Source organism: Diceros bicornis, chromosome 22, assembly GCF_020826845.1.
Source record: "Diceros bicornis minor isolate mBicDic1 chromosome 22, mDicBic1.mat.cur, whole genome shotgun sequence".
In the NCBI taxonomy this organism is placed as follows: Eukaryota; Metazoa; Chordata; class Mammalia; order Perissodactyla; family Rhinocerotidae; genus Diceros; species Diceros bicornis.
In genome coordinates, this window is record NC_080761.1 from 43,567,529 (window position 1) to 43,592,850 (window position 25,322).

The window sequence follows — 25,322 nt, forward strand, 5'->3', positions numbered from 1 at the left end:
TTATGAAAAAGAGTCTGTGTGTGTGTGTCTGTGTATTGACATACCTACATCACTTCTGACTTCAGGACAAAGACCTTTCTCATTTGATTGATAAGTATCCATTTGGATTGGCACATCTGAAGTTTACTGGGAAAACTAAACTTCCGTTGCAAAATTAAGACCATATTGAGAAGACATAAATTAAAACAAAAAAAGGAAGTAAAAGTGTAGAGAAATGTTTAGAAAACGAAAATTATTGTGTTCCTTATTTAATGGCCATGCTTAGACAGAATGTCATCAGAGAACCTCAGTCCAAGGTTCAGAGACACTCAGCTCAGCCGGGCCAGCAGCACCCTCGTTTTCCCCATGGCCCTCCTGCTCTCTCTACTGATGACCCTGGTGGTGTTCAGCTATGGCCCTGGGGGATCTCTGGGCTGTGACCTGCCTCAGAACCATGTCTTGGTTAGCAGGAAGAACTTTGTGCTTCTGGGCCAAATGAGGAGAATCTCCCCTTCCTTCTGTCTGAAGGATAGAAAAGACTTCAGGTTCCCCCAGGAGATGGTGGATGGCAGCCAGTTCCAGAAGGCCCAGGCCATCTCTGTCCTCCACGAGATGCTCCAGCAGATCTTCAACCTCTTCCACACAGAGCGCTCCTCTGCTGCCTGGAACACGACCCTCTTGGACAACCTCTGCACTGGACTCCATCGGCAGCTGGAAGACCTGGACACCTGTTTGGTGCAGGAGACGGGAGAGGAAGAATCTGCCCTGGGAACTGAGGGCCCTACACTGGCTGTGAAGAGGTACTTCCGGGGACTCCATCTCTACCTGAAAGAGAAGAAATACAGTGACTGTGCCTGGGAGATTGTCAGAGTGGAAATCATGAGATCCTTCTCTTCATTGACAAACCTGCAAGAAAGGATAAGAATGAAGGATGGAGACCTGGGGTCAGCTTGAAATGATTTTCCTTGACTAATGTGCCATGTCACCTTTGCATATGTGTTTGGTCATTTCAAAAGATTCATTTCTGCTTTAGTCATAGAAGTTATTGAATTTAATTCAGCAAATATTTTGTCAGTAGTATTAATCAAGAATATGTTAAAAATATTCATGTCCTGGGGCATCAGTGCCTAAGAGATGACTGCCCTGATGTTTTTATTTATTGTTTGGTTATTTATTTATATTTATTTATGTATTCTTGTATCTTATATTTATAGTTTCACATAAAAGATATTTGCCTTTACATTGTATTAAAAATTAGAAAACATGTTGACTTTTCCATTTTATTAAATTTGCATTTTGTTTTATTTATTAAATACTTACCAAAGAAACTTCTTGAGTTTATTTATCCTTAAACCCTAAATCCAAATCCTGGTTTTCTAAACCAAATCAAAGAACGGATGATAATATTTATCTACTTGTTCATTCATTCAGTTCATGTCATATGTATGAATTGAGTATCAAAGTGGGAGATTGTGGAATTGTCTTCAAAAAACACAGGAGAATAAGTCTAACACAATAGTTTCTGTGTTGAAACCTTCAGTCTTACAGGGAAAGAGAGAAAAGAAGATTATAAATTTTTAAATTTCAATTATATTAAAGAATACAAAAACAAGTAAAGGAAAATGTTCTCACATCAGAAGCTTTAGATACAAATAATTTTTTGAGGAAAAAATATATCCTTTCTAGGGTGCCTGGGAGATATGTAATTGCAGAAGTCTTGTTGGCTGCTGGGCATATGGGTCTAGAATGAACAACAAATGCCATGGGTACAGGTATTAATTTGGCATTCCTTATTGTGTATCTGGGCAGGAGGGCATGGGGACAGATGTGGTCACTTACAGAGCGGATAATGAGAAGAGGACCTATACCTAGCCCTGCAGACCCTCCACATTTAAAGGTAGGGCAGAAGAGAGTCTGCAATGGGCACTGAGGCCGAGTGGCCAGTGCAGTGAGAAGGAGACAGGTGGACGAATAGGGGGGAGGCTACTGAAGGGAAGAAATGTGTTCAAAAGACAAAGTGGTGCTTGCAGGGCAGGTGTGGACGGAACCGTCCCAGTGGACCTGAAAACAGACGTCATTGGTGACCTTAGCAGGATCTGGGATAGTAGAAATAATGGGACAGAAACCAGATGGGAGTAGGTTGAAAAGGAAAAGCAAGAATGAAAATTAGGGGCACTGTCTATAGAAAATTATCCTGGGAAGCTTGTTTGTGAAGTGGAGGAGACCCTCCTGGAGAAATTTCTCACTGGACTTGGTCAGCAGCTGGGAGACCTGGAGATCTGTTAGTCAGGAGAAAAACGTAAAAGAAATTCCTGAGGCCAGTACTTCCTCTTGGCTGTGAAGAGGTATTTCAAGGAACCAGTCTTTATTTCAAAGAGAAGGAATGCAGTGAATGTACGTAGGGGGTTGTCAGAGTGGAAATCAAGAGCCAGTTGTCTTCATCATTAGTCTTGTTTCAAAAAAAGACACAAAACATCTAGTTGACCTTGGATTTGGCAATGAGTTTTTAGATGCACCAAAGACACGATCCATGAAAAAAAAGTGATAAATTGGACGGCACTGAAATTAAAAACTTCTGCTCTGTGAAAGACACTGTCAGGAGAATGAGAAGACAAGCCACAGACTAGGAGAAAATATTTGCAAAGGACAGATCTCAGAAATGACTGTTATCCAAAACATACAGAAAACTCTTAGAACTCAATAATAAGAAAAGGAAAAACCCAATTCAAAGTGGGCAAAAATCCAAATAGACACCTCACCAAAGATGATATAGAGATGGCAAAGAAGCATATGAAAAGTTGCTCAACATCATTCATCACTAAGGAAATGTAAATTAAAACAACCATGAGATTCCACTACACATCTATTAGAGTGGCTAAAATCCAGAACACTGACAACAGCAAACGCTGGTGCGGATGTGGAGCAACAGGGACTCGCATTCATTGTTGGTGGGAATGCAAAATGGTGCAGCCACTTTGGAAGACAGTTTGGCAGTTTCTGACAAAACTCAACATACTCTTACCACACTATCGAGCAGTTGGGCTCCTTGGGATTTACCCAAATGAGCTGAAAGCTTATGTTCACACAAAACCCTGCACAGGGATGGTTATAGCAGCTTCCTTCATAACTGCCAAAACTTGGAAACAACCAAGATGTCTTTCATAGGTGAATGGATAAATAACCTGTGATACATAAAGACAATGAAATATCATTCTGTACTAAAAAGTAATGAGCTATCCACAGACATAAAGGAATCTTAAATGAATACTATCAAGTGAAAGATGCCAATCTGAAAGGCTACGTACTGTATGATTCCATCTGTATGACATTCTAGAAAAGGGCAAAACCATGAAATCAGTAAAAACATCAGTGGTTGCCAAGAGTAGAAGGGGGAGGGATGAATAGGTGGAACACAGGGAATTTTTAGGGCAAGAAAACTATTCTGTATGATACTATTATGTTGCATAAATGTCATTATGTATTTGTCAAAATCCATGAATGTACAAAATAGTGAACCCTAATGTAAACTATGTCTTTAGTTGATTTTTTTTTTAAACAAAAAAGCAAGTAAGGAAAGAGACTTGGTAAAGGGATTTTGTGTAAAAATGGCCTCGCTAAAGTTTCTGTGCAAAATGAAAGCACAAAACTCAGGAGAAAGCGCAGCAAATGCCAGGTTGTGCTAGCTCCCTGAGAAACAGGTCCCTGGCGAGGGAGGAGCTTGCGGCCAAGCTCCCTCTTCAATAGTCAGGGCCGCGGAATGGGGAGTTTCTCACTCTTAAAGCGACACGGACTTGGTCCCTAGACCCCTACGAGGTCTCCCTTGAGCAGCCCCTCCGCCTGAACCCAAAGCTCCCAAGTCCCGCGCATCTGAAACCCGGGCGTCAGGAAGGCTCCCCTGCGCGCCCTCTGGCGGCCGCCTAGAGAATCCCACTTCCCAGGGAGCCGGCAAAGGAAACTGACCTGTCAGCTGGCCCGCGCCCCAGCAGGTGGTCTTCTCTCTGGTGAATCACCGGAATTCTCAATGGCTCAGATCCGTTTGCTAGTGGCAGGAGTGATGCTCTGCTCCATCCCTGCCTGCTCTCTTGGCTGGGACTTGCCTTGGATTCATAGCCTAGAAAGCAGGAAACTCTTCATGCTGTGGAGACAGCTATAAAGCATCCTCTCTCAGTCACGCCTGAATGACAGAACCTGCTTCAAATTTCCTTGGAAAAGAGAGAATAACACCCAAATGCAGAGGACACAAGGCACTGGTTTCCACCATGTGATGCTCCAGCAGATCATCAACCTCTTCAACACGGAGGACAGCTGTGCTGCTTGCAACAACACTCTCCTCGATCAACTACTCTCTATCCTTGATCACAGCCTGGAACAGCTGGAGCAGACGGAAGAAGAAAATCTGGCTTGTCCCTATTTGGGAATTGTTGTCCGGAAGGACTTCTAGAGAATCAATCCCCATATGAAGGGAAATAAATTCAGCCCCTGTGCCTGGAAGGTTGTTAGAGGAGAAACAGAAGTGTGCCTTTCCCTCATGGAACAATCCTCAGAGAAAAGTCAACAAATAAAGAAGAAAGTTATACTCGTGACTCTCCCTAATCAATTACATTATTGTTTGCTAAGCCCCCAAAAGCAATCTGGACTCAACTTTCTGCACCAGCTGAAAAATATCTGAAATCATCAGAATGTTTAAAAAATATGTTGTACATCATAAGTTTACAAAATATGTTTAGAGAGAAGAACATGATCTAGTTTTTTTTTTTTTTTTTTCTGAGGAGGATTCCCCCTGAGCTAACATCCATTGCCAATCTCCTCTTTTTGCTTGAGGAAGAGTCACTCTAATCTAACATCTGTGGCAATCTTCCTCTATTTTGTATGTGGGTCGCTGCCACAGCATGGCCACCAATGAGTGGTGCAGGTCCGCACCCAGAAACTGAATCCGGGCTGCTGAAGCAGAGTGCACTGCACTAAACAACTAGGCCACAGAGCCGGCTCCCAGCTACTTTCTTAAATAAATGATTTTACGACATAATTTTTTTTATCTGTTTAAGTTCTTGGGGGTGTTTGCTGTTTCCAAAGTGTGAAGTTCTTTTTTTTAAGGGAAGATGTTTCAGGAGAATATATCGTTGAAGACATTTGTCGGTTAAGTTACTGCTAGCTCCTGTAAGAGATAAATGAAAACTGTCAGTAATTTGATCATAATAGAAATTTATCTTTCCTTCATATAAGACCACAGTGCAGGAATTCCTGTACAGATCAATCTTCCTGTTGGCTCTTCTCTAAACAGTGACTCAGAGACATGGGTACCCTTTATTTGCGACTTTACCATATTGAATATGACTCCAAATCTATCTGTAGTATTTGAGTCTATTCCACTCAGTTGTAAAGAGAAAAAGTAGCTGGATCACATGGGATGTTTTCAAGGGCCAGGACCATACAGCGCAATATCACCTTCTGCTCACATTAGTTGGCCTGAATTTCTTCTCATGGGATGCCTAAGTCAAAGAAGTTGGGAGATAGACCGCAATTGGGTGACTGCTGGAAGAGGAGACAAGATCAGTGAAGAAGGCCACTCTTCATCATTGCACTCTTTGTACTGATGCATTTTTTAGGCAAAAAAATAACCAATATGTTTCCTGCCCACATTTTATTTAAAAAAAAAGACTTAAAGTCTGATTCCACAGTTTAAACCCAGGGAGAAGATGGAGATGTCACTTGTTAGAGTTCACAGCATCATCGACCCTTTGAAAGAAGCATTTAAGTTGATTCTTTAGGAATAGACTAATGAGGAAAACAGCCACGAGTATGGAGACATCACAGTTGTTTCCTTATTATCTGAAGGAGACAAGAAAAGTACGATTAGGTAGCTCCTTGCAGGTACTGAGGATAACTGAATAAAAGTGAAGAGTGGATCTTCCACTCATGACCAGGCCTGGGATTCTTAGCCTGATATTCTAAATACCGAAAATGCAAACTTGAAGAAAATATCCCTGCTAACAAATGGTTTTTTTTTTAAACACCTCACATAATATTCCATTATAACTTCTTTTGTAGAACCATGAAGAATTTATAAAGGTTCTTAAGATCTATTGTCCTCTCAAATCATAGCTATCTAATATATATTGGTGGTATTCTTTCTACTATTATTACCATGATTATTCTGCTCATGTATATCAGTTCAGCTCCTGAAATGGTAGGGACTGGACCAGATGCCTAAGAAACAAGATCGAGTAAGATGATTTCTCTGCCCACAGGTATCTTATAGACTTGTGGGGAGGTATTTAAGAGATAATAAGGCAGGTCATTAAAAGCTACATCTATGGCAGCTAGAAGAGAGAGTATACCATGTTTGTGTATATAGAAGAGTGAAGACATTAGCAGGCAAAGACAGCAGATCAAAGACTCATAATCCAACCTCTTGGTTTTTGACATGAAGTAGTGCTCCAATTATTACATACCACATTTTGGAAACCAAACTGAAATGGAGCCCACTGATGCGTGGAACTAGATGGAAATAACAAGAAACAAATGATCATTTGTCACTTTTTGTGAGGAGTCTTCAAAGAATCGCAGGATGAGGGTAGGCAATTGCCACTACAGTCAAGATCCACCTAAAAAATGAATTTGAGCTGCTTTGAATCTGTATATTGCTTTGCGTAATATGAACATTTTAACAATATTAATTCTAATCCAGAAACACAGGATATCATTCCATTTATTTGTCTCTTTAATTCTTTCAGTGATGTTTGACAGTTTTCAGTGTAGAAGTTTTTCACCTCCTTGGTTAACTTTATTCCTAGGTATTTGTTTCCCTTTGATGCTATTGTAAAAGGGATTCTTTTGTTAATTTCCTTTTTGGATTGCTCATGGTTAGTATACAGAATCACAACTGATTTTGTGTGTATTTTGTCTCCTGCAACTTTGCTGAATTCATTTATTATTTCTAACAATTTGCGCGTGTGTGTATGTGTTTGTGGAATCTTTAGAGTTTTCTATATGTAAGATCATGTCACCTGGGAACAGAGATAAATTTACTTCCTTTCCAATTTGGATACCTTTTATTTCTTTTTCTTGCCTAATTGCTCTGGTTAGAAGTTCAAGTACCATGTTGAATAGAAGTGGTGAGAGTGGCATCCTTGCCTTGTTCATGATCTTAGAGGAAAAGATTTCAGTCTGTCACCATTGAGTATAATGTTGGCTGTGGGCTTTTCATAAACAGTCTTTATTATGTTGAGGCAGTTTCCTTCTATTCCTAGTCTGTTGAGTGTTTTTATCATAAAAGAGTGTTGAAATTTGTCAAATGCTTTTTCTGCATCGAGATGATTACATGTTTTTGTCCCTTTCCTTTTGTCAATGTGGTGTATTACATTGATTGACTTTTTGTGTGTGTGTGTGTGTGTGTGAGGAAGATTGGTCCTGAGCTAACGTCCATTGCCAATCTTCCTCTTTTTGCTGAGGAAGATTAGCCCTGAGCTAACATCTGTGCCCTTCTTCCTCTATTTTGTATATTGGATGCTGCCACAGCATGGCTTGATGTGTGGTGCCTTGGTCCACGCCCGGGATTCAAACCTGTGAACCCTGGCTGCCAAAGCAGAGGCACGAACTTAACCACTATGCCACTGGGCCAGCACCTGATTGACTTTTGTATGTTGAAACATCTTTGCATTCCAGGAACAAATCCTATTTGGTCATGGTGTGAAATTCTTTTTATCTGCTGTTAAATTTGGCTTGCTAGTATTTTGTTGTGGATTTTTGCCTCAATATTTATCAGGGATATTGGTCTGTAGTTTTATTTTTTTTGTAGTGTTTTTGTCTGGTTTTGATATCAGGGTAATGCTTGCTTCATAAAGTGAGTTTGGAAGTGTTCTCTCCTCTTCAATTTTTGGAATAGTTTGAGAAGGATTGGTGTTAATTTGTTACATGTTCATTAGAATTCTCCAGTGAAGCCATTTAGTACTGGGCTTTTCTTTCTTGGGAGGTTTTTGATTATTGATGCAATTTCCTTGCTCATTATGAATCTGTTCAGATTTTTATTTCTTCATGATTAAGTCTTGGTAGGTGTGTGCTTTAATTTTTTGGTGTATAATTGTTCATAGTAGTCTCTTATGATCTTTTATATTTCTGTGGTATCAGTTGTAATGTCTCCTCTTTCATTTCTGATTTTTGTTATTTGAGTTTTCTTTCTTTTTTTAGTTACTATCATTAAGGGTTTGTCAATTTTGTTCATCTTTTCAAAACATCAACTCTTATTTTCATTGATTCTTTTTCTATTATTTGTCTATTCTCTATCTCATTTATTTCAGCTCTAGTATTTATTATTTCCTTCCATCTGCTAACTATCAGTTTAGTTTGTTCTTCTTTTTCTAGTTCGTTAAGGTGTATAGTTAGGTTGTTGATGTCAGATATTTCTTCTTTTTTTAATGTAAGCTTTTACAGCTGTAAGTTTCCCTCTTAGTGCTACTTTCACTGCACCACATAAGTTCTGATATGTTGTGTTTTCATTTTCATTCACCTGAAGATATTTTCTAATTTCTCTTTTGTTCCTTATTATATTTTCATCACATTTTGACATTTATTTTCTTTTTGTTCCCATGCATTGGGTTGCAAAATCAGAAGACTTTTACTTTCTAGGAAAAGTGACATGAGAAAGAAAGATATCCGGTGTGGTAAACACTATATAAAACTTTTTGAGGTCCATTTGTTTTATCATAGTCACATCCCTCTATTGACATTAAAGTGAAGATGAAAATAAAAGGAATCTGGGGTTAAAATGCCACATAAAAAGGGAATATGCAAAAATTCCCAGTATAATGTCAAGTGAACAAAGAAAAAAATGTATATTTTCCAGTGTTTGATAGACTAAGAATAATAGTTTGGGCAAAATTGCTTTGTATTCTCAGGGTGTTATGGTTAGAATGACCCAAAATCCAATAAAAATGTGTTGACTGGATAAACTACTGAAACATCAAATTTTGCAACATACATTTTCGGAAAGACAACACATCTATTATGGAAATCCCTATGCTCTTTTCAGAACTTAGAGCATTTAATGCTCCAATGATATAAAGAGTTTAATTGAATCATGAAAAATAATGAATAATAAAATTTATTTGGCTATTTTTAAAAAATTGATCCAGTCTATAATCTCTATCTTCAGATAAATAGGCTGACTTTCTACTAGTGTCATCTACAGATTATCAAATGATTTGAAGCCTAGGTTTCTGAGTGATGGAAAATTATGTGACAACTATTTACAGTTGGGGATTTTGTCCATAATTGACAAGCGCAGTAAAACTGGAGGATTGAAAATTTGGGGACATAGGCTACTGCAGCCCTGAAAAGTAATGTGGTAAATTATCTGGTCGCTGGTTGCTGTGAGCTGTGTGAATCAGGGAGAGTTTGAGATTAGATATGTGGCTCTGTGTATGACAGCTGTCTAGTTATTTTCTAGCAAAGTAGAGGGCAAATTAGAGATGAGGCCATACTTTGAGTTTAATATAGGCAAAGGCTAGGCAAAGGCTGAAAATTGTGCGGCCCTTGCATTTTGAATCCCCAGAGCCATATGCACCTTAAAGGAATTACAATCCTAGTGGTTTTAGCAACAAACTTAGCAGGCATTATGGTTACTCAATAAGAGTAGAGTGGAAATATTAGCCATGTCTTTTATAATACTAACCAATGTGGAGGCCAGCCCGGGGGCGCAAGCAATTAAGTACATGCACTCTGCTGCGGAGGCCCGGGGTGTGCTGGATCGGATCCCAGGTGCGCACCGACGCACTGCTTGTCAAGCCATGCTGTGGTGGCGTCCCATATAAAGTGGAGGAAGATGGGCATGGATGTTAGCCCAGTGCCAGTCTTCCTCAGCAAAAAGAGGAGGATTGGCAGATGTTAGCTCAGGGCCAATCTTCCTCACAAAAAATAAATAAATAAATAATCCTAGCCAATGTGGCCATGATGAAGCAAAACAGCTTGGTCATTCATGACTGCCCTCCAGTAGGAAGAGGAAATCTAAGAAACTGCTTTAGTAAAAAATATTTATTGAGTGATTACACTGGGCCTGGTACTGAGGATAACATAGTAAATAAGACAGAGTCTAGTTACTAACGAGCTAATTTGCCTAAGATGGTCTCATACCTACTTCTTTAGTCCACTTTGGGCTGCTATAACAAAATATCACAGACTGGGTAGCTTAGAAAAACAGAACTTTATTGCTCACAGTTCTGGAGGCTGGAAGTCCAAGATCATGGCTCCAGCATGGTCAAGTGAGGGCCCACTTCTGGGTCGCAGACTTCTCCTTGTGTCCTCACAAGCTAGAAAGAGCTAGGGATCTCTCTGGAAGCTTTTTCATAAGGGCAGTAATTCCATTCATGGGGGCTGGGCCCTCATGACCTAAGCATCTCTCAAAGGCTCCACCTCCTAATACCATCACATCAGGCATTAGGATTTCAAGATATGAATTTGGGGAGGACACAAACTATAGCACCTGCCATTTAAAGTGCAGGAATCTAGAGGGCTGAGGCAACCCAACTTCGTAGGCAAAAAAAAAAGAGTAAAGCAGAGTTCAGGATCAGAGCTGAAAGTTAATTCTTCACGTGATATATAATAAATATTTATGCAGTTCTGAATTAAGGACAAAGATATTTTCCTTTTATTTGTAAAGAATAGACTTGAATTGGAACCTCTGAAAGTTCTTTGAGAAATTTGAAATTTAAGCCAAAGTTACAAAGAAAGACTCAAATTGATAATGTTTTCTAAATTGCCTATTCTCGTTGGGGATGATGTTGCTACCAAGGGTGCAAAAATTAGTTCTTGGCGGGGCAGTGGGGGAGGTGGTGGTAAACAAATCTTAGATATTACAATGGTTTGTAGCCCTCCAAAGTCAACCCTGTCCAACAAAATCTTATTCCTTAGTTCATTTTTCTCATTGGGTTTTCTTGTGTATCATATAAGAAGCATTGACATGGAGTTCATGGGAGATACACAAAATGTGTGCAAGAGCAGTGCTATAAACCTATGGCGAATGGAGGGCTCATGGGAGGACTTTCCCTCCATCGTTTGCTTGATCTCAATGTCATACTGTGAGAGGTGGCCTTCGCTTACTTATGAGCTGCCATTGGCTTTCTGTGGATGCTGCTTATGTTTGTGCCTCAGTGCTTCCGAGTATGAGGTGGGTTTTGAGAATTAAATGCTAATAGTTTACATTTTATTATGTAATTCTACTAAAGTTCCACAACAATTAACAATTACATCAATTGCTGAAAAGAAAAAATACTGTCAGAGTACCTAGCAGCTAGTGAAGATAAAAATTATTTCCTGAAACAAAGCAAAAGTAAGAGTTAAGTGCCTAAAAATACATGTTAAGAAAATAATTTGAATTTTCAATTGTTTTTAGCAGTTCTGAAAGACTTTTAAGTATATCATTATATTGCTATTATGATTATGTATTTGTATAAAATTATAACTTGAATATGTCATTTGATACATTACTATTTATATAAGTAAATATATCACATTAAAAGTTACTTTGCCAACTTAGTTATGAAGTTAAATTTCAGAGCTTTTAAATTTAACTGAGCTTAAAATTTTGGGTCATTCTTCATCTTGCATTGAATAAAAAGAGTAAAGTTTGCACTTTCTTTTTCTAAGTATAAAGTAGAGATATATAGAGAGCACATAAACAGGTATACCGTATATCTGTGTTACTAAATTTTCTTGGGAATTTCAATAAGCAAAACATCTAAAAAGACTCTGGGGGCAGGAGGCAATAACAACAAAAAAATATGGTTGAGAAGCACTGCTCTACATTCATGTAGAAAGTGCACAAAGGAAAGCAAAAACAGAAGTAGAAAGTAAGGAAAACATTCCGAAATTGAATACTCGCATGTGCCCTATGTAAGACACTTGCACAAAGGAAGGTCTTCAGAGAACCCAGAGACCAAGGGTCACAGGTCACCCCCCTCAGCCAGGCCAGCAGCATCTGCAAGATCCCCAATGGCCCTACCCTTTTCCTTCCTGACGGCCCTGGTGGTGCTCAGCTGCCGCTCCATCTGCTCTCTGGGATGTGACCTGCCTCACACCCACAGCCTGGGCAACACGAGGGTCTTGATGCTCCTGGAACAAATGAGGAGAATCCCCGCCTTCTCCTGCCTGAAGGACAGAAATGACTTTGGATTCCCCCAGGAGGTGTTTGATGGCAACCAGTTCCAGAAGGCTCAAGCCGTCTCTGTGGTCCATGAGATGATCCAGCAGACCTCCCACCTCTTCAGCACAGAGGGCTCGTCTGCTGCCTGGGATGAGACCCTCCTGGACAAATTCTGCACTGCACTTGATCAGCAGCTGACTGACCTGGAAGCCTGTCTGACCCAAGAGGTGAGAGTGGAAGAGACTCCCCTGATGAATGAGGACTCCACGCTGGCTGTGAGGAGATACTTCCAGAGAATCACTCTGTATCTGCAATAGAAGAAATACAGCCCTTGTGCCTGGGAGATTGTCAGAGCAGAAATCACCAGATCCTTCTCTTCATCAACAAACTTGGGAGAAAGATTAAGGAGTGAGGAATGACACCTGGTTCCACATGGAAATGTTTCTCACTGACTGATAATATCACACTTCCATGTGTTCTGTCATATCACAGACTCTCATTTCTGCTGTAATTACGACCTGAATTGAATCAAATTGTCAAATGTCTTCAAGAGTATTAATGAATATTGTGCTTAACCCTGCGGACACTAGTCTCATACAGATGACCACGCTGATCTATTTGTTTATTTAAATACTTATTTATTATTTATAATATTTAAATTATTTTTGTTCATATAGTATTATGTGCACGTTTACATTGTGGTTTAACATAGCAAAATATATTCTTTATATTAGGCAATTTATTATTTTCTTTGGTCATTAAATCTTTACTATAGAAAATATCTTGTATTTGTTTATTCTTTAAAAAAGAAACTCACACCTAAGTGCACAACCTGATTAAAGAGTGGACGGCACAATTCATTTACCCATCATTGTTATGTTCAAGTTAGAAGTAAAAATGGACTTCCTCTAAGCATACTGGTTGTACGTCGACCTCAGGATATGGAGGTGAAGACAATGAACACAGTTCCTGCTTTCTTGTATGCTTGATTTTTGTGGGGAAAGTAACCTAAAAATACTCATCAATTGATGGATAATTAAATATTAATTATTTTTAAATTAATACTAATTAATATTAGAAATTATTATCAGTTAGTTTTAATGGTAAAATGGGAAGGGAAAAAACGGAATTCTCAGCATAAGCTCAATTGAGTCACGTCAGGATATAAGAGCAAAAGCCATAAATATTCTCTGTAGTTTCCTGGAAGACATCTAAGTACAAATGTCCACTGCATATTTGAGTTTGCAATTTACAAGCAATTCCATGAACTGTAAAGTGTGGGGAGGGAAGTGGTCAGATGGGAAGAGAGTATAGAATGAGAAAACGACTTAAAATTGATTCCTCGGACCTTCAACCTTGAAAGGGAGGGAAGAGCCACAAAGGACACAGGTGGAATGGCCATACGCTAACAGGACGAGAGAGCAGCGAGAAGATTGTATTTAAAGACTGAAACTGCTTAGAAGACTCAATGTGTTCATGAAAAATGTGGATGGAAACCGCCCTCCACACTGGGAAAATATATGGCAATGGTGACTTCAGGGAGAGTGAACTTGGTGGAATTCATCACCAGAAACCATATTAGAGTAGGAGGAGGGTGAATAAGAAAAGTTAATGACGATATATAGAAAATAGTTTTGAGAAGTTTACTTCTGAAGTGGAGGAGAGAAATAGGGTGGGACTTAGAACAGAGCGTGGATTATTTTTTCTCTGCATCATTTTCCCTTTTTTGAACTATACTTGCCTCTGGATTGATTTCATGGATTTTACGTATTGACAAATCATATTAATATGTTTAATGTTTTATTTACTTTAAATTATGACATATTTAATTAATTACAATGATAATTTATCATTATTTTGATTAGTACCATATTGAATGTCACTAAACTGTTCTGTGGATTGAAACCACCCACTACATGGGGAAAGAGATGGAACTGACCTTCGTGAGAGCTGGTTTGGTGGAATTAATGAGTAGAAACCACACTGCAGTAGTAGAAGGGTGATAAGAGAAGAGAAGAACTCCCATCGCCATTTTTCTCACTTGGGGATTCACTTCATTTCTTTCATCATATTCAGACCAACATTTGTTCTCCCTTTTCCTCAGGGCATCCAAATGAAAGGACATCTTTCTAAGAAAGTTGAGTGGAGAAAGAAAAAAAGGATGTATTGTAAATGATGGAAAATAATGGTACAGGCCTCTTATGTTTCCATTTTTGTCTCCCTATTTTGAAACTAACCTCAAGATGAAATAGAAAGTAATTCAGAAGCAGCAAGACAACCCTTGCTCAGAAAAATTCTAAGTTAAAATGAACATACAAAATGATAAAGACCCTGAAATTGGTATAGCAAAGATGGCGAGTTTTCTGTAGCATCATATGCCAGCCTCACTGTCTTCCATCTTCACTGTGAGATGGAGAATGACGAACCAAGAAGCTCTGTAGAAATGTACTGACAAATAATCTAGGGATGATTATTAATTACTTCACTATAAGCTTCTGATTGGAGGTCAATATAAGCTTCTGATGTGAAGTCCGATGGAAAATCTGAGAATATTATTTGTTAATAATTATATCTTGAGTAATTATGATGAACTCTTGGCTAAGGATGAAGTAGTGAACAAGATATGGACCTTTCTCCTAAGGGGGTTACTTGTCAAATAGGTCTAATAAATCCATTTTCAATAAGACAAATCCAGAAGGATGAGGCAGCTTGGCTGACATGCAAAATAGTAAGGAAAAACAGAGTCAAGGATCAGAGGTGAAATTTTGTTCTTAGCAAGAAGAATGCTATTTATGTAAGTCTAAGTTTAACAAAAAGAATTTCATCATTTGAAAGCTTTGAATCCACTTGAAACATCTGAAGTTTCTTGGGACCAATTAAATGTAAATTGAGAAAATTAAAGAATAATTTAAATGTTTGATGTCTTCTAATTTATTTAGAGCATACATAAAGGAAAGGAAAAAAGATAAAAATTGTAGAGGAACATCCAGAAAATGAAAACTACTGTGTTCTCTATTTAAGAGGCAGGCATAGAAAGATCTCCAAGGAAACTAGCGCTCAAGACTCACACAGATACACTCCTTATCTAGGCCACTCCAGCATCCCCAAGGTCCCAAATGCCCACCTGCTCTGATGGCCCTCCTCTGGTTAACTGCATCACCATCTGATCTCTGGGCTATGACCTGCCTAGGGGACATGGACTGGTTCACACGGACCTGCTTCAGACTACTTCCGAGACAAATGAGGAAGATCTCTCTATTCTCCTGACTGAAGGACATCTCCTCTGGTAGATGGTGGATGCAGCCAGTTGCAGAAAGCCCAAGCCATCTCTGTCCTCCACGAGATGCTCCAGCAGATCTTCACCCTCTTCCACACAGAGTGCTCCTCTGCTGCCTGGAACACAACCCTCCTGAACAAACTCGGCACTGACTCCACTGGAAGCTGGAAGAGCTGGAAACCTGTTTGGTGCAGGTGATGGGAGAGGAAGAATCTGTCCTGGGAATGGAGGGCCCTACACTGACCATGATGAGGTACTTCCAGGCAATCCATCTCTACCTAAAAGAAGAAATAGAGTGACTATGCTTTTGGGAAGTTGTCAGAGCACAAATGAGATCCTTCTCTTCATCATCAAATTTGAAAGAAAGCTGAAGAAGTAAAGAAAGGGACCTGGAAATGATTCTCTTTAACAAATACAGCTACTGAAATGATTCTCTTTACCTAATATACTAAGTCACATGCCCATGGGTTCAGTCATTTTAAAGACTTTTTTTTTTTTTTTTTTGGTGAGGAAGACTAGCACTGAGCTAACAGCCTTTGCCAATCCTCTTCTTTTTGCTGAGGAAAAGAGGCCCTGGGCTAAAATCCATGCCCATCTTCCTCTATTTTATGTGGGATGCCTGCCTCAGCATGGCTTGCTAAGCGGTGCATGGGTCTGCACCCAGGATCCGAACTTGTGAACCCCAGGCCACCAAAGCAGAGCACGTGAACTTAACCACTACACCAGCAGGCCGGCCCCTTGAAGACTCTTATTTCTGCTGTAGTCATAGAATGCATTGAGTTAAATTGTTCAAAATTGTTGTTAAAATGTTTTTTGTGAAAATGAGTATCTCTAGGGGCATCACTCCTTGAGAGAGAGCTATACTGATGCTGTGTATATATTCACATATTAGGGGAACTTCTGGTTTCCTGTTCAACGTGCAAGCAACTTGGAAGTCACCATTCCTGACCTCTCAACAACAACAAAAATGCAGAATGACTTGAAACCACTCTTCTTAGATCCATCAAGAATTGAGGTTGTTACCAGATACATACCCAGGTTCTTTACCCGCCACACAAGAGGGGCCAAATAAAAACTGGAATGCCAGGCTTATGGCAAGGAAAGAGTTTTTATTTCGGGTGACGTTAGCCAGGACACGCGAGCTCTCAAATTGTTCCTATCTCCCTGAAAGATGGGAGGCAAGGGGTTTTAAAGGTTGTGAGGGGTGGCCGCCCCGTGGCTTAGCAGTTAAGTGCGCACGCTCTGCTGCTGCCAGCCCGGGTTCGGATCCTGGGCGCGCACCAACACACCGCTTGTCTGGCCATGCTGAGGCCGCGTCCCACATACAGCAACTAAGAAAGATGTGCAACTATGACATACAACTATCTACTGGGGCTTTGGGGAGAAAAAAGGCAAAAATGAAGGAGGATTGGCAATAGATGTGAGCTCAGGGCGGATCTTCCTCAGGCGCACAAAAAAAAAGGTTGTGAGGAATGTAGCTGCTTGTAGGGAGGAGGAGTCTGTGGCCTTGCTTGTCAGTGCTTTCTCATGAGCCTGCATTAGGCCTTGTGAGGCTGCTGGCAGGGAGAAAGATGGCAAGATAAGAGAATTGCAGACGGGTGTCCTTCAACTGTCTCTGTGATAGGTGGTGGACAATTTGTAACTTGTATCTGCCCTGTGAAGTTCAGGGATACAAAGGCTTAAAAAACTGATATTTACATATGAATGTAACTTAGAGAAGCAGGGAAAGAGGATGAGCGTTTTTGGTTTTAACCCCATATATTCTGGGTTTAATGTAGAAGAACTGATATCAGGGCTGGTATCAAGGTCACAGGGCAAGCCACTGCCCTGATAACTGGAGAGAAAGGAGGATGCAGAGAATCACAGCTTACCTGGAGCAGAAGCCCGCAGCTGGCTGTAGTGTTGGTGGGAACACTTAACTGTAGTTGAAGAATTGCTGAAGGCTCCCTGTGGATGAGCTTTGGAGTTAAAAATTCCGGGATCCAGAGTTAGCGGAATCCCACACTTTTGCGAGTTTTACCTTCAGGGACCCTACTAGGTTCTCACATGAAGATCAGAGAAAAATCTGTTTTTTCCCGCAGTGGGAGGGAAAAAGTAATCATTTTGAAATACTCTGAGTGTTCTGTTCCCCTTAACAAAGGCCAGCCCTCAAGGGAAACTATTTTACCAGAGCCTAACCCACCGGGGCGGAGGGGCAATACCTAACTCTAAACCCCTCTAACTTTCCTGTCTCATCTAATAGGGTGCTAAAAAGCTGAGAAGCACTTGCGAAGGTCACAGCCCAGGGGCACAGGCTCCCTGAAAGACTGAGACTAATCATAGGATTCTAGAACACTTCCCCTCCCCCATACCCAATAGTGTTCCTGTATAACAGGGGGTTACAATTGAAAAGAACTGCAAGTGTCAGATTCTCTAAGGAAACCCAAAGACAACAGGGGAGAAAAAAGCAAGGCCATAAGAGGAAATTTTAGCCTCTGACACCTACAGCTACAGCAGACAGTAAACACAGCCCAACTCTTAGCTGGAGAAATGTAACACCTCACCCTGAATGTTAATTTACCTGAGTTCCTTTTACCCAGTGCATCATGTCCAGCTTTCAACAGAAACTTACCAAGCATACTAAAAGGTGAAAAACTCAGTTTGAAGAGACAGATCATGCATGAGAAGTAGACTCAGATACGGCAGAGATTTTGGAATTATCAGACCAGGAATTTAAAATAACTGTGATTAATATGCTAAGGGCTCCAACATATTCATTTATTCATTTATGTACTTTATCTATGTCATACTATGTATGGTATTTAAAGTAGTTTAGTTCATATAATATCATGTTCACCTTTATATATATTAAAATGTAACAAAATATGTTCACCTGTATCTTACATCAAATGATTTTCTTGAGTAATTTAGAAAATTCTTTCCCAGAAGACATCTTGGATTTGTTTATTCTTAAAAAAAGAAATAGGCTAAATTTCAACCTATATTGAAAAATGGATGATGAATTCAACTCATTCATTTCTTGCAGTCAGTTATATTTTAAAATTGCACATTTCTATGTCAGATTATTTCATAGTTCTGAGAATACAGAGAAGAAAAAGCAAATGCAAAATCTACTTTCTTAGAGCTTTCCATTTGGAAGAGAAAGAGACAAAGCAGCAATCATGCTTAATGAATTTCAGTTATGTTTCATGTTACAATGAGAGGTAGAGGGTGAGGGATTCTCTCTTCAGAAGATTGAAAGAGGGGTGTCAAGAAGGGGGAGAGCAGATGTACTCTATAAAGCGCCCAAGAAACATCTAAAGACCGATGTCCCATTGGTGGTCGCATATGTAAATGTGGAATCTCCAACAATGTACATCCTGGAGATATGAATTTGCAATTGTTTGTTGCATATTTGGAAATCAGGGCATGGTAATGGGTATCTTTACTGACTAGAGTGTAGAATCAGAAGATGAATGAAAGCTTATGAGGACCTTCAACTTTTAAGGCTGAGAAAGAGGAGAGCCTGCAGAGTGGACAGAGACAGAGTAGCCAGTGCGGTTAGGACAAAACCAGAAGGAATGATCTTCAGAAAGCAGTGAATAAGAAAACAAAGAGTTTGAGAATTTCACAGGATGAAACTTAAGTAGTTATTTATGACATCTGCATTGAACTTAGATTCTGCCAGGACATATGTATTATCCTGGGGAATTCCCTCAACTTCTCTGACCTTCAGTTTTCTCAAATGTAAAGTAAGGTGGAAATATTCCTAGAGTTGTTGTGAATATTAAACAAACTCGAAAATTTAAAAGCACTTAGCAGAGTATCTTCCACTGAGTCAGGGCTGAACAGATGATGGGTATTTTCTTATTTTTCGTATAGATTTATACGAAAATAGTGAACTCTCCTACCCCTCTCTCTGTAACTGACTACAAAACGCTGACAGTCTAAAAAACAGAATTGGGAAAAAGTGGCTCATTAATTGTATGTAATTGATTACATATCAATTGCATGTGATCTGTTATATACATTTATATAGTATTCACTTGCTGCTTCTGACACCTGGCATATTCCCCCTTCCTCTCTGCTTTCCTGGATCCCATTCTTTCACTCCCATATCACAATTGTTTCCTTCCTCCCAGTGTAGAATTCCCCAGCGTCTCTCCTCATTCACTCTTCGTTAGCCTATTCTGCCCATTCACACAGCATCTCTCTTTTCTATTATGGTTTCTGGCTGTCAATTTCCCCTTAAGAGTACAAAGCGACAAACTGAAGAGAAGTTGGGTGAAAGTTCTAGGTTTTTCTGAAACTCTCATATGAGAGGTATTTTTTTTTCCTCCCCATGAATATTTTTGGAAATGAGAGGAAGTCCCTGTTGCAAATGATGTAATAGTTGCTGTAGCAAAATGATGTAATAGTTGCTGTAGCAAAAAGGAAACGGAAAGCAGGATCCAATTTGCTCTGTGGACTATTAAAATATTTGTAAAGGAAGAGTGTCACCCACTGGTCAAGATGGACAAAGACAGAGACAAAGTCTGGAGATCCATCTTCTGGCAGAATTCTGTTACCTTGTAGGAGATTTTTCTCCAGAGTTAAAATAAGGCTGTTTCTTGGAAAGAAGAAGCTCGTTTTGTTAGCTTTTGTGTATTTTCAAAAAATATACTTCTTTTTTAAAGCAGTTTTATGTTCATAGCAAAAGTAAAGCAGAAGGTGTAGAGATTCCCCACACACTCCCTGCCCCTCCGTATGCCTAGTCTCCCTGTTATCAGCATCTCCCATCAGATGCAACATTTGTTACAAATGATGAACCAATATTCTCACATCATCACCACCCAGAGTCCACAGTTTATATTTAGGTTCACTCTTGGTGTTGTACCTTCTATGGGTTTGGAGGAATGTATAGTGATATATCCACCATTATAGCATCTCTACCCTAAAATCCTCTGTGCTCCAAGTATTCATCCCTGCAACTACTGATGTTTTTACTGCCACCATAGTTCTGCCATTCAAGAATGTCATATAGTTGGAATCATACAGTATGTAGCCTTTTCAGATTGGCTTCTTTCACTTAGTAATATGCATTTATGTGTCCTTCGTGTTTTTTATATTCCGCGGGAAAAATTGTATGATTTGGCTCCATATTCTCATCTTATCCTGAAAAAAATCTCTGTAGCCATATCCTGATCATACCCAGAAGTTCCTAACTTGTTATATATTCGAAAGTATTGGAGAACCTAGGGGAAGGAGGGGGGCAGCGGTGAGGGTGGCGGAGCTGGCCGCGGAGGGCGCTAATCACCAGCCTGCTCCGAACAGGTAGGTCCCGGGGCAGCGCGACTGGAGATGGGGAACAGGCATCCATGGTCCACACCCTGGTTCCCTTGGAACAGTGACAGGAGGTCACTGTGCAGCGCCAGCTGGGGACCGCTGGGTCCTGTAAGCACAGGGAGTGAGTGTGAACCGGGCCCCGCCTCCCCCCTCTCTGCCCACGCAGAGCTGCGCGCTGCAGGTCAAGACTGTCCAGCCTCCCACAGGAACACAGTAAATACCCGAGGGAACGCTGCCCGCATGTCTGCACACCATGAGCTGGTAGAGATGCCAGGAGCTCACCTGTGTCTCTGTTTAGGCGCCTCCACGTTCTGATTCCACTAGGAGGAGGCAGCACCAGGCTCAGGACTCTTATTTGCTCTAAAAAACCCAAAGCAAAGGAAACGTGGAGCTGAAAGTCAGCAACAGCCTGAGAACTTGGGAAGAGAACAGAGATGAAAGCCTTCACTGGAACAGCGGCAGGTCCTCAGGAGATGGAACAATACAACGGTCAGCACTGAGTCAAGTGTTTCTCCAGAACATTCTGATTCAGAGGATGAGAAGATTGAAGTGGATGCTGAGAGCACATTGTTCTCCCAAGGAGACATGGCCGATAGCAGTGTCCCCAGCATGGGTGACACTGACAGCACAGCAGCCTGCAGAGTACTGGAAGGGAGGAGGGTTACTCTGGTGTCAGCTGCACACTTGTTCCCTCCTTTGGACTCAGCAAGTCATCACAGCGCAGGGAAAATTATTCCTGGGGCCAATGCAATCCAAGGAATCTTCTAATTTAGAGTCCTGATGCAGCCTCCCTTAAAAACAAACAAAATAAAACAATGCTTGAATAGAAGGGACACGGGCAGGGATTTGAATACGTTTAGCAACAAGCAGGGTAGAGCCTTTCCAGTAGGACATGTATTAGTAATGTGCATACTGGAAGATCACAATCTCTAAATGCAACAAAGACCTTTGTGAAAATTCATTCGTCTAATTTAGGCAATTGGAAAGAGGACAATGACGATCAATCCTCTTTCTTTTCTTTCCAGCTGGTGCACACTGCACTGAGTAGGTACGTTTAAAGTTTGGGAATCTTCCTGAGGATTAGGGTTCAAAAATAAGCAAAGAACATCCTTACACTACTGCTAAAAATATCATTTTATCAATTAATGCTGATTTTATTAATATGTTTACCTCAATCCTATAGTTTTATTTTATGAATTTTTAATAGGATGAGGCTAGAAAAGTAAATAAAGACAACTGTACTAAGCAGTGTGGCTGAGTCTGGAGCTCAAGCCGGACTCTCCTTGGTAAGCAGAGCTTTAAATCATTCCCTGCTTCTGTCTGGGAAGTGCATAATACTCATCCATCTTGGTCATGCCGAAGCCTCTTCAGCACTCACATCGCAACAGTTTGTTGCAAAGTTCCAGAGGAGAAGAGATTCTTCACTGGGCTCTATCAGTAGACAGCAGAAAGTGCAGTCTGGCCTGGAGGTGAGAAATGGAGTTGTCCTTGAAAATGAAGAGGCCTCCGTGGAATCAGTGAGGTCCTGAAGGAGGAAGGTCAGAGCCCATATGGCTGGAAATACTCAGGTGCTTTTTGTTTATTGTTAAACTCTCAAGGAAAGTCAAGTGTTAGAAATAAGTAAGCTTCCAGGGGTCTGCAGTTAATGGATTAATAAAGTTATTTTACTACAGTTCATTGAATAAATCACTCATAAAATCTTAGACTTCTTTTTTTCCCCCATTGGCAGAAAAATTTACTCCCTTTTAACTATTGTGTGTGTGTGTGTGTGAGGAAGATTAGCCCTGAGTTAACGTCTGTTGCCAATCCTCCTCTTTTTGCTGAGGAAGCTTGGTCCTGGGCTAATATCCGTGCCCATCTTCCTCTACTTTTTATACGTGGGATGCCTGCCACAGCATGGCTTGATAAGCGGTGCCTAGGTCTGTGCCTGGGATCCGAACCACAAACCCCAGGCAGCTAAAGGGGAGTGTGCCAACTTAACCACTACGCTACTGAACCTCCCCCCCATAACTATTTAATAGGCATTTTGTCTGTTGTTCCTTAGAACTTACAGTCGGTCCAATGGACTCATAGCATACCCATGTTGGCCTACAAAACAATAGACAACAATCTTTTGGCATCTGAAGTAGAACTTAGGATTGTTTGTTATCTCACTCTCCTTGCTCTATGATTTCATGCTGTGGCCTCTCATTGGTTCATAAATCCCATGTCCATTTCTACCCTTCACTTCCTTTAAGTCATTATATCGACTCTCCCTAAGGCGTGCCCTTGGATCTTTGGTACCTTTGGAATACTTCCTCCCTCCAGATTTATATTTCTCTCCAGTTGTCTCAGTGAGTGTAATCCAAACAGGGTTATTGAGAGGATTGAGTTAATGTTTTAAAGAACTTAGAATAGTGGCTAGTCCACAATAAGTATGCAATAAAATTCAATTGTTACTTTCTAACTTCATAATTACTATTATCCAGATTAAGATCAAAATCTTTTGGATAATCTAATTGCCTTTTTTTTAATTCTACATTTCTCAAAGCCATCTTTTCGTTGCCTGAGTGGGTTGATCAACTAGGTAGAGTGCTCAGGCAAGGGCTGATATCCACTGTCCTGCCAGAGAGGGTTAGTGTTCTAGAAACCGCGGTTCTGGTTGACAGTTTCTGTGAGCTGGTTGTGTGGCTTCTTCCTTCTCTCTTCAGAGCCAATCACATGTGGATTAAATGAAACAAAAATCAATGGCTGGTCTTACAAAGCTGAAGGCAGGCCGTTGACCAGAAGTTGGTCTTCGAGCTTCTGGCAGAAGCAGCCATTTTCCTGCCTTTGTGTTATTCAATACTGGCCTTCATTCTTCTCCTCTGCCATACCCCTGGTCCCCAACTTTACTACACTGAATTTTGCTAACTTAGAATATGTCATTTCATTATCAGAAAATCACTTCCCTTTTTTCACTTTCAGGACATTCAGACTTACATTTGTTTTCTTTATGCCCACAAAACTACTGTCGAATGTTACTTTATAGGAAAGCTGAAGTGGAAACAAAAAATCTATAATTATAATTGACAATTATAGAGATTTCAGGCTCTTTGCCTTTCTTTTACTTCCATTATTATTCTCACCTCATCATGAATTGGAATGTAGTGCAGGAACAGCAAGACAAATCTTGCCCACTAACCCACTAAGTGAAAAGTTACAAAAATTTTAAATAAAAAAATCACAAGTGAGTAAAGGAAAAGGCTATTTCTCCCTGATTTAGTAGCCTGGCCCTCACTGCCCTGCATTCTCAGAGGGAGACAGAGACAGAGGAACAAAGAAGCCCAATGGAATCCACCGACTGATGAACAACCAAAGGTCATTAGTTTCCGTGACATAAGCTTCTACTGAGAGACAACATCATCATTGAATCCCCTGTGCCCAGCTCAGAAACTTCCAGCATAGCAAGTGTTCAACAGTTTAAGTAAAAGACTTGAATGGTAAGATCTGTACTTGGCAAAATAAAAATTATTGCGTACTAAAGGTGAAATGATTATAATTGGGTAATTCTTCCACCTCCTTAGATAAAACAAATGTTTTCTATCAGCACCTGAGGGCTGTTGACACTTTTGATACCTGGAGACTTGGGTCAGGAGAAGGGGAGGTCACCACTGAGAACTAGGGTCCTTCACATAAACACTCTAGGAGCAAGGGTGAAGGTCCTGAAGGATTGTTTTGCCAACACAGAAACAACCCCCTCCAGAGAAAAGTAATGTTGAAGTCCTCAGGCTGCGGTGAGCCTGCCCTCTGGGCATGAGTCCAGGACAGTTCAGGAAGAGGACTCTGTCACTCTAGAGGAGAGGGTGGTACTAGATGTGACATCTACCTTGTGAGTGAGGTGGTGCTGGAAAATAAACTACCTTGGAATTAGAATCTCCACTCCCATATGCTCCTGAAAAGAACCAGGATTCCTGCTGGGTGGTTGGCACACCCTGAGGAGCACTTCTGGCCTCCAGCAGGAAAATGGTAGAAAGAAAGGACAATGGTTTTTTTAGTCCTCACCTTGTGGCCCCAGTGAAGCATAACCACATGGACCTGCATGAATGAGTTCTAGAAGGAAGGGACACATATGAGGAACTCATTCACTCACAATCATCAGTCTCTGCTGTGAATCAAACAGTAAATGAAACTCAGTCCTTGATTCTAAAGAGCTTAATTGCCAAAAGTGGTCTAGTAAATCTCGCAACAAATACAGAGACCGTTAGGGCTGAGGGAACCTGCCCTCCCATGTAAAGTAAGGAGGGTAAAATGGAGCCTAAGACCTGAGCTGAAAATGTGTCTTAGACAGAGAAGAACAATATTTCTATATGAAAAAGAGTGTGCATGTCTGTGTGTGTAATATTGACATACCTACATCACTTCTGAATTTAGGACAAAGTCTTTCCTCATTTGATTGATAAGTATCCATTCAGGTTGGCAAATCTGAAGTTTCCTGGAAAAATTAAACTTCCATTGCAAAATTAAGAGTTTGGATTGATGACATATTCCTGGACCACATGGAGAATACATAAATGAAAACAAAAAAAAAAGGAAGTAAAAGTGTAGAGAAATGCTTAGAAAATGAAAATTATTGTGTTCCCTATTTAATGGCCATGCTTAGAAAGA

At 40.3% G+C, this 25,322-nt stretch overlaps 1 protein-coding gene and 3 pseudogenes across 1 annotated transcript; all 4 read left to right on the forward strand.

Annotated features, from left to right (window-relative positions):
- Positions 1–214: 214 nt before the first annotated feature.
- Positions 215–933, forward strand: LOC131419796 (interferon omega-2-like; annotated as a pseudogene).
- A 3,067-nt stretch (positions 934–4,000) lies between these two features.
- Positions 4,001–4,648, forward strand: LOC131420250 (interferon alpha-2-like; annotated as a pseudogene).
- Positions 4,649–11,964: 7,316 nt separating this feature from the next.
- LOC131419797 (interferon alpha-4-like) lies at positions 11,965–12,432 on the forward strand. Its single transcript, XM_058565329.1, has one exon. The coding sequence runs from the start codon at positions 11,965–11,967 to the stop codon at positions 12,430–12,432; it is 468 nt and encodes a 155-aa protein (XP_058421312.1).
- Positions 12,433–15,282: 2,850 nt separating this feature from the next.
- Positions 15,283–15,817, forward strand: LOC131420251 (interferon omega-1-like; annotated as a pseudogene).
- The last annotated feature ends 9,505 nt before the right edge of the window (positions 15,818–25,322 follow it).